The sequence below is a fragment of the Symphodus melops genome (assembly GCF_947650265.1).
Source record: "Symphodus melops genome assembly, chromosome: 8".
NCBI classification, from domain to species: Eukaryota; Metazoa; Chordata; class Actinopteri; order Labriformes; family Labridae; genus Symphodus; species Symphodus melops.
Window position 1 is genome coordinate 17376431 of NC_136698.1, and position 10606 is coordinate 17387036.

General features: G+C 40.9%; 1 protein-coding gene across 2 annotated transcripts in view; it reads right to left on the bottom strand.

Annotated features, from left to right (window-relative positions):
- The window catches only part of LOC306827825 (guanine nucleotide-binding protein G(q) subunit alpha), a 33601-nt gene extending 23284 nt beyond the window's left edge, over positions 1–10317 (bottom strand). Inside the window, exon 1 of one of the 2 annotated variants that reach the window (XM_079349890.1) lies at positions 9103–10317. In XM_079349890.1, the coding sequence (XP_079206016.1) occupies positions 9103–9238 (136 nt within the window). In that variant the 5' untranslated portion in view covers positions 9239–10317. The remainder of the gene's footprint in view (positions 1–9102) is intronic. The other variant, XM_079349889.1, reaches the window with a different exon arrangement.
- Positions 10318–10606: the final 289 nt, after the last annotated feature.

Sequence of the window (10606 nt, forward strand, 5' to 3'; positions counted from 1 at the left end):
ACCTGTGAGTACTGTTTCCTAAGGTTACGCAATACTCAAGCATTTAGATCACTGTAAATGCCCACCCCTAATATTTACTATGAATTATTTAAATTTCAACAAGGTTCACATATATATATTTGCCTCTATGAAGGTTTATTCTCTGATGGGCCCACTGCCCAACAGAAATGTAGTTTTGCTTATGTAAATTATGTAATCTGAATATATATATATATATATATATATATATATATATATATATATATATTTATATAAATATAAACACATAGCAATTAGGACAGTTAAACTGTGCATAAGTGGAAATAAAAAAACACATCTATACTTAAATGCTCAAGTTCAAGGAAACACGTGAGAGATTTTTGAAGAGTATAAAACACAAAATAATTAAACTATGTTTCAGTCGACAATAAAGTTCAAATTTATCTTAACTTGCTGCAACACTTTCTGATGTTCATGCAAGAAGATTAAGGAACTCAAACATAGAAATCGATGCCAACTCAAACACAAAGTGTCTTAGTAAGGTGTTCAGCCAATACGAGCTGAACCACAAACCAGTTCAATGCTCCATTGAGGTGATTCTCAAAGTGTATGACAAGCCTACATTTGTTTTATAATGACAGCCTTGCATTCATCCTCTACAATCGTTTAGGAGCTTCTAAGCATCAGAGCTCATAACTTAGACACCCTCATCACCAACCTCCTGCTCACACCACAGATCACAAAAGGTCCTGGAGACCACCAACCGGGCTGCAGGTCAAGCTAAGCTAACTCCTCATCAGCTATCTCTACCCAGCCTTTTCCTCGCCGATGTTCAGACCCTGGAAAATAAGACGAATGAGCTGCAGATCAACAATGGATTATGGTCTGCAATATCATTTTTAGAGAAACATGACTGAAAAGTGGGAAACGGGACGCAGCGGTCCTCAGGTAGGTGGAACTTCTGATGACTCTAGCGAGACCACAGGCAGGGGTTTGTGCAGTTTTATACTTAAAGCTCAGTGCACAGACACGGTTTTTACCAAAGAGTCACTGCTCCACTGACCTAGAGTATCCAATGTGCTTTATTCTGCAGCCTAAATTTAAGGTTCGTTCAAAAACGACTTTAATCTGTTCACCAGCTTCCCTTCAGTTCTATCTTCCACACACATGAACACACTGTTCGTCCTGCCCCACTTCCTCCCTCGTCTCCGTGCCTTCGTCTGGGATCTTCTGACAATACTTCTCCTGCTCAAATGACAAAAACTTGTGACACGATTCTTACGTTGTGCTCTGCTCATGGACGGATCACGTATAGAGAAAAAGATGATTTTCCATTGGTCGGGAACTTAATGTCACACCTGGGTGCATGGCTGAGCATCGCTGTGAATGATTCCCTCTTTACAACCAGCTTGTTACTTCTCCATTCGTTTGTGAACCTTTAGTTTAACTTAAGAATACAAGACAAACAAAATGCTAAATAATGGAATTTTAAACATGCAATGAATAGGATTGAATGATTGAAATTCATTTAAAAGTGATTATGTGACGGCCCTACAGAGAAGAGATTGCACTCTTTTACTCTTATGGAATTCAACTCGGGCTGCTTTAAAGCCCCTGATCACAAGTCAGATTAATGTCAAACTTCAAACTTGAATTTTTCTTTTTGACGTGATTGAAATAAGTAGTCTGGCGTTCTGTTGCATTACGTGACATCATTTTGTCAATCATCTATGTAATATATACAGTATACTCAGGAAATTTAATAGAACTGCCAAACAAAGTGTGTATATGAACGCTTTGACAAACGCGCATAAATAGTTCCGCTTGTTCTGGCAGGCCCGTTTGTCATTTTTGGCGTTGTGTTGTTGAAGTGTAGGTTGGATTGTCGGTGCAGTAAAACTTCATATCTGAGCAAAGACTCGTGTGGCTCGTAATAATGATCAAGTTGTCCAACAACTTGTACTTATGTTCGGCTGATGTCATCACCTTAAAGGGGGGGGGGGCATTCTTTAAATTGTAACGTCTATATATTATGACATGTTGAGCTGCATCCACATTATTTGATTTGTCTTGACTATGAGAGCACATGGAGATCTGTGCTGAGACTCTTGTACATATTAGTCTTTCATTATTCTGATCGTTAATATCTGAGGTCATACCTGGTACAAAGATAGCACAGCTTTACCAAAGTTAAATGCTTTTGTGCGTTTAAGCAATAAAGCAGATTCTGAGAGTGACAGTTCTGCACAAAGTCAATCCGTTTTCAGAAATTCCTACCCTGCTTCTCTGATGTCAAATCAACGGTTTTATTTTTTCTTCTGCATTTAAAATCAAAATACTGAATCGAATTTGGAAACATAAGTATGTTCGCGGTGGACAAAGATTCTTTTGCTTTGCCGTCACTCAATTCATTGTGGATGCAGATTCACTTCCGTCCTTGTGTTTTCGTGTCGCTGTGTAAACATAAAGAGCTCTCTGTATCCTTAAGTATCCTGACCTGGTTGGTTTCCATATGCATACAAATACAAGGTAACAGGCCGATCAGTACTACAGAGTCCGTCAGTGTTCTTCCATTGGGATCAGGTCATTGCAGCATCTTAGAGTCACTTCACGAAATGATTCATGAGTGAGTGAGTGTAGTTCTTTAGTTTTAGATGGTGTACATGTTATTTCCAACAGACAGTAAATAGAATACAGCCACCTTATTACGGCTGTAAAAGAAAAGAAAAGGGAACGTTAACAGGACGTATACACCTTTAAATGTCATCTCTTGACCTTTTACAGAAATTCGATGTTAACCTTGAGTTCACAGGGTATCCTCTCTCATCTGATAAACAGAACAGAAATCGCATGTCTTGGTTTCTCTGAGCCTTGCGTAGATCTCAGACGTTTATCTGAACGTGAAGTGATGTGAGCTGCTGTAATGGGAACGTGTTTCAGTGATACTGAGCGAGACGTGCGATGACATGAGAGGCACTGTGGAGTCTGTCTGCCGCATGACCGCTAAAACTCTGGGTGTGTCGACATCTGTTTGCCCAACCAACAGAGCCACAGAACTACAAACCTGTCCTGCCTTCAAACTCCACTGTGAAAACCTCAGGGCTGCATGGAGACCTCTGGCTAGGGATCAGTACAGGTGATCTAAAAGGCATGCTCAGGCAAAGTGTGATACTGCCAAAGAGCATCACAACCAAGTTCAAAATTCTACTTTAGGTACCTAAACATGCAATGTCCACCTACTATAGGTCTGGAGTCTTTTAAGTTCTTCTTGTAATGTACGTCCCACAGCATAATACAAACACGGCTTGGAATATAACCCAATAATATATTTGAACATGAACACCAACCATGCCAGACCATGTTACCCATAGTACCCTGTAATCATACTCTTTATATTTATATATACAGTATATATACACTCTACTTATTGCACCATAGTATATCATATTAATACAATGTTCTCATGTTATCTTTATTACATTATATCTATACTTATTTATATTATATATTACATTATACTCATTCTTATACCTATATATCTATACTCCAGTCAAGACTGCACTATATTTATTATACTTTATAACTGTCAATACTTTCTACATAATCCTCTGATCACACGTCACTTTAAATTTTTTCACTGGTCACTTTAACATGCCATTCACTGCACTTTTTTTTTTTCCTGGTCCTGTTGAGTCCACCACATTATAGTCCCCTGTATATATCCCCCCCTTACTACTTGAAACTGTATTTATGTTGCTATTTAAAATCGTTTTTTCACTCTTTTTGATTCTGCACTGCTGCTGCAACGCCCGAATTTCCTCATTGAAGATCAATACAGTTATATCCTATAAACACTTAATCATAGTCATGTGATGCCAAACAAGAACTCAAGCATCACCATTTCACCACAAACTCCTGGAGCTTCCTTTACAGGATAATGGCCAAGTCAACTTGAGTCATGTTGTACATTGAAGCACTGTGTCTTCTGTTGCTTTCAGCTGAGTGAGTCATTACAGGAGTAACAACTGTGATGCTTAACAAAAACCAGAATCACAAATTAAACCAAAATAAGAAAAATTGGGATAGAGGTATACACTTCTTTTTTACGATAAAAAATCCACATCTACATGTCCTTTAGTAGAACATGAAATGTATATATTTTTTCTCATGTTAAACTTCCCATGGGTTGCAATTAAAAACAGCTATACACATAAAAGTCAAAACCGCCAACTCGTCATTTAAGCCATACATCACCCGAATACTCAGCACACTAAATATAATGCTGAACCATCAATGCTTCCTGTTCACAGACAGAGGTTTCCTGCCTGAGATGCACTGATAGGTGTTAATAAAACTGTGGAGGACAATGTTTAACACTGATGACATTTAGTGCATCTCTCACATGGATGGAAAACAAACAAATGTGTTTTTGGGTAAAACTTCGGCTCAGCACTGGAAGTTGGCAGAGTCAAACAGGACTTCCAGGTCAGGCCGCATGAGTCTGGCAATTTAGAGGGTTTCTGAATAATACGCTCAGGTGGGTGGTGATGAGCATGAACCTCCGTTACAGGTCAGTCAGCGCCGATAGACGTACTGTACGCTCTCATGAAGGGATGCCTTCATGAGAGCCGTTGTGCCTGTGAGAATAGCTGGGATACCACAGGGCAGCTCAGTGATGGCCCATGATGCAACGGTGCAAGCACACACTCACAAGGGTTCTTCGAGTCATTTTATCCTCTGTGTGTGTGTGTGTGTGTGCATGTGTGTGTGTGTGTGTGTGTGTGTGTGTGTGGGTTGTTTGTCTGTACTGTCTGCTTTTTTTCCTCTATTTCTACAAAACTCTGCCGTAACAGTTGTTACCTTGGCAGCAGCTAACAGGGATACAAATAAATATGGTGAACACAGGGCTTATCTGCTTGACTTACTGCAAGACTTACTGAGAGAAACTATAATAGGCGTAGGTAGGCTCTGTTGCATGAGACATCCTTGGGTGTTGCCAAAAAACAAACACTCATTAACCCACAAACTACGGACTGTTTGTCAGTGTGCACACCGACAAGACGAAATGTGTGCTCAGTGTGTGTATATATGCACTGTCCTGACTATCAGCTCCAAGTTTAGGTAAATATCCCTCGCTGCCTGTGAACTTAGCCGGCTCAAGTGCATAGAAAGTGCTCTTGATGTCGTGATGACTTGGGCTTATAACGGCTGCAAGTGTACCGTCACAAAACCAGAGCCGTGTTTGATACCGTTCAACAGAAGAACATCAGTCAAGTAGCAGGAACTTTTAAAAATGACAACAAATAGATCACAGTTCATTAAAAAAAAGCCTCAAAGTTGTCCAACAACAAGTTTAAAAAAACAATAAAAAAAAAAACAATATTGGCCTCTTTGAATTTTCATTAAATGCCTGGATTGAAAAAGAAAGAGGAGGGAATGTGTTCAGAGTTAGTGTTGAGCTTAAGTAATTTTCAAAGACAAGAACAACAGCACTCTCCAACAACACCTGAATATTCTGATCAATGCAACACAAAAACACCAAGACAAAAACAAGAGCTGAATTTGGTAACTGGTACCTACAGAAGAACAAAGTGAATATTTGTACTCCGACACAGAAGGAGCTTCGCCACGGGTCCTAACGACAATTGGCTCATGGGATTTTTGTATTGGATTCTGGACGTTTCTGATGCACAGACGTTTTGTTAAGCAGGATCATCTTCACAGATGAACACCGTTTATATGAAGTTTGAAGCGTTAACGCAGCCGAGAGAAGTAAGAAGCTAACCTAATGCTACGAACGAACGACACGGCGGTGGGTTGATTTTGATGTTGCGACCGATCTGCTTCATCGATCTATTCAGCGGTTTTGACGAAGGAGAGCAGCTGCAGCTTCACAGGTTGTTTATTAACAACAAATATTTGCAAGAGCACTGAAAAACATGACTCGAGGCTGCAAGGAGAACTACTGAGCGAGTTCGACGTAATCACCCCGACAACCACTGTAGTCTCGTTTAGCCACTTCTTAGTAACCGCCATTTTGAGGACACTCAAAGACTGTGAATCTTTATCTCGTCTAGCTCGTGTTAACCACAGACCTTATTTCAGGCGTCTCACTACAAATCCATTGTTATTGGGGTCTTATTCCAAAACTTTGACAGATTAAGTAGAGGTTTTTTTCTGCTGATAACAGAGGCTGAGTTTAATGCTGATTCTCCTGTGAAAATCTGAGAAATCTGATCGTCTTGCTTCGCTTAACTTTTATCAACACACGCACGCACACGCACACGCACACACACACACACACACACACACACACACACACACACACACACACACACACACACACACACACACACACACACACACACACACACACACACACACACACACACACACACACACACACGTCTCTGAGCTTGTGTGTGTGATCTTTTGATGATACCCAGCAGTAGAGTTGCACAGTATACCAATGCTAAAAGTACCCCGGTACCCAGCTGTTCACCCGTCTCTCTCTGCTCTGCTTTCACTCCCTGCAGGCACTGTGGGTGTGCCAAACATTTGTTCACTTCCATGTTGACAAGCAGAATGAGAGCCATGGCTGGCAACGTTTCGGATGCTAATCTTACCGACCGTCATGGCGTGTGTGCCACTTGAGTGAAATGTGGCATTATTTGGCTTACATCGCCGACAGTCAGGGTAACCCCACAAAGCCCACGAGTAAACGATGAGTCATCGATTTTTTTTTTTTATAGTCACGTAAATCAGGGGAGCCAAAACGTCCAATTTGACAAAGCATGTGGACGACAGAATTTAAAGATTTTCTTTTTTATTTACAGAGTCGGGAGGTGATTTGAGCTTCTCATTGTGCTGTCGATTAAATGCTGCATCATGAGCGTTTTAAGCGACTATCGCTACTGCTAACAGGTGGACATAGGAGAAGACGAGTTTCTGCGGACCTAAACACATACAAGACACCTGGAACCACACTGAAGAGCAAATCAAACCAGAAAAAGCTGAATATGGGACCTTTAAGGACCAATCCTCCTGAAATGAGCTCCTGTGCATCGCTCTTCCACTTAACAAAGTATTCCTCTTTAAGTGAAAGTGAAACAATCACTACGTGGTATCTAGCAAGTTTATCTGTAGGACATGTTCATTTTAAACACACTACCACAGTGTGTTGTTATCGCAGGGTATTAGCAAACAAAACAGAGGTACTCCTGAAGGCTACTGTTATGAGGTAAACCCAGGTGTGATGTCTGAGTTCTCAGGTAAATGAAGCGCACCGTGTAAAGTATCACTTCAGTATTTATGTGCTACAAATTAAACGGAGAGGAAGCACTTAATATGGACAGTTTGCATTAAAGCCACAGCACGTGCCAGTTATAGAAATAGTGCCACTGATGTGGGGAGTATAACCATGTTAACACTAGCTGTTGGAGTGTTGGATTTTTAACAACACAACTTGTCCAAAATGAATTGTGCAACACCTTCAGTAATTCAAATTCAAAAAACGCATTTGATACTCATATAATAAAAGTTTTATTACTTGGCGGCCATGAGGTGATGTAAAAATCGCCACACAAAAAATCATAATAAATAAATATAAATAAAACTGCGACATCACCAACCAGTTAGGCTTTTAACACAGGCTACAATTAAATTTAAAATCCAGAAAAAGCTTGAAAATTGGCACTTTATCACAAACTAAAATTCAAATGGTTGATGAAGAAGCACATTGAGCTTCTTGGTCACAGTCGCATGAAACTGAAATAACTAACATGTAACTTGTGTCTTAAAGCAGCTGTACATAAACGACATGCTGCCGGTTATTTTCTACTTCTAATAACAACATGTCTCGTTCTTCCTCAGAAGCTCTCACTTGATAACTCGTCAACCACTCAGATCCTGCAGTCCCAAAAAGGAATCAGCTAAAGCCGTCAACAACTAGAAGTGTGTTTTCTTTTTGCACTTTTTGGATTCTCGACAACAGTTTCCTCCTGACAGTTTAATAAGAGAGGGAGAGTGACAGCTCAGTGTGGTGTATTTTTGTCTCATTTCATTTTACACTCACCATTTACTGAAGTTTAAAGTCGAAAGAGAGTAAGTATTTATCTTGTTGATTTATCAGAGAGACAAGCGAACATGTTTTTTTTTTCTGCATGAATCTTAAGCATAAAGTGTGAATTCAGTCACATGAAACAACAAACCACAGAGACGTTCAAGTGCCACTCCGGCTAAAGATAAAATACCTGTTAGTTCCAACGATTCAGCTCTGTTACAAGCGAACCCCTTCACTTCCACTTGCGATTTACGATAATTATTCTTCATGCCAAACAAAGAGTCTGTGCATGGCAAAGTCTGTTCTCTGGAGAACAGCTCTTTCCCAAAGAGGCCTTTTCCAGAGCAGCCATCAGGAGAACACTGACTGGTTTCTCACAGACTTAATTAAAGCCAACTCTTGTTCATTATCTAAGCCATGTTTTACTGGCAGATAAAACTACAGTAAAGTAGAAAGTGACTACAGGCTGGATATAAGTAAGAGAAGTCTGGTAACAGCTGCTTGTTAAAGCTTTACTAAGCCAACTTAAAGTTATGTTATCTATAATGAGGAACGTGCCTTAAAGTTTCTGACATTACTTCGAATGTATTTATTAACTAAGGACAATACAATTTAACAAAGATTCAATACAAAGCATGAACATGCTGTGCTGCATAAAGAGTTTAGAGCTGTAGGTAGCTACTGCTAAAACTAAACAAACAAGTGGACAGCATTTGATCACAGTTATAAAAAAAAAAAAAGCAGTCATCAACTTGTATTTTGTAAGGTGGCTGCTAAAGAAAGACTATTAAATAATGTTGTAATCAATGTCACATCACTTTGACACGGTGGGAAATAATCCCTGGAAAGAAAACAAAATGTGAATCAGATCTGAATTATAGTTTGCATATCACAACGCAGACAAATCCTGTGGTGAGCAGGTCACTGAGGCTCTGTTTTGCATAGCAAACCTTTACAACACCATCAAGTCAAGAGCTTTAGCACTGTGCGGTTTTTGAGTGTGTTAAAAAAAAAACAGGTGTGCACATGTGCATCCAAGGTGAGACTGTCATGAAACCTACCGAGCAGCAGAAGCTTCAGCTCTCTTCTTGCATCTCTCTTGTCTCTCCGGAGTTGTTTCTCGATCTCAGAGTTGATGCGTTTGGACTCCTTCGCCTCCTCGCTCAGGCAACAAGCCATCATGGAGTCTAAAGTCATCCCCGCATGAGCTGAAAAGCCCGTCTGACAAAAAGGAGGGGGGAGTGGGGCTACACCTCTCTCACGGTTTCAAAGAAATAAACAGTCTGATTTCAAACTGCAGTATCAAGGTAATTGATCTTGATTGGGCTTGCTGGTTGGTGCAAGATCTGGCCTCCTTCTTTAGCAGATGGTAAGACTGACAGTCAAGTAGCCTGAAGAATATGTGACAGCTTGTTCAAAAGTCCAGTGCAAGTCCTACTGCGAATGACAGCTGATCAACGATGATTTGCAATGCATTGTGTCCGCAAACAGCTAATATGTCAGCCCGACATGGACATTACCATTTTAATTCATGCATCTCTCGTAAAAAAAAAAAAGCTCAAACTGGCTGGATAGCATTCAAGCTAAATGAGGCTAACACGACAAGTTGATGGATTTTCACTTTCTAACCACTGGCCATAGACGAGGTGAAGCCCAGAAACCTAACGTTCTGACGGTTTGTATTTTCAACTACCAACTTCGCTCCCAGAGACAGTGGGACACTACAAGCTGCCTCATTATTTGTCGGATCCCTCTGCTGGCTGCCCGACCGAGTCCGAGCTTTAGCCGCCCCGAAACCAGCCCTGTCCGCCCGCGCAGCGACGACCAGCGCCCCTCACACAGTCCATGTACCGAGCAAAAAAAAGAAAAAACACACAAGCTGACCCAATGTCTCCGACCTAACACCACCAAGGATCCGTTTAAAGACCCGAGAGAAGTTATTACAGATTTGATTCGCGCAGAAGCAATAATCTCCTGCAGACGGAGGTGAGCAGTGCAGCTAATTGTTAGCTAGCTTCGTTAGCTCAGCCAAGTGGTTAAAAAATGAGAAAGCCCGGCCTGACAGAAGATCATCATTGGGTCGAGTTCACCGGAAAAACACCAAACCTCCGAATGACAGTCAAATGAAAGCTAATAGTCCGTGCATTTTCTGCTCCTGGTCTTTTTTTCTGATAGCTCTTCGTCACTCCTCAGCCCCGGTGCTGCTGCTGCTGACGTCACTCGGGATGGAGCTGATTGACGGGTGTGTTAATCCAATGAAAACAGGGCTTGTGGGCGTTTAGGGTTGGTCTTTCATGAATAGTTAAGTTCTCAAGTTTGGTTGACATGGAGCTTTCCTTTCGGAGGCGTGTCAGGCACAGAGGCTGGAGGGGCGACGCCCATCTCCTGTCAAAGACCAACACATCCACCTTCAGTGTGTTCAGACTGACACAGTTGTTTAAAACTGCTGATCATCTGTCAGCTGCCTTTAATAGACATAAAAGTTAACTTCCAAAATCATTCATGAACTTTCTGCACTCGGTTGAAAAGCATGAAGTAGGCTGTTGTAGGCCTTTGCTTGCCTAC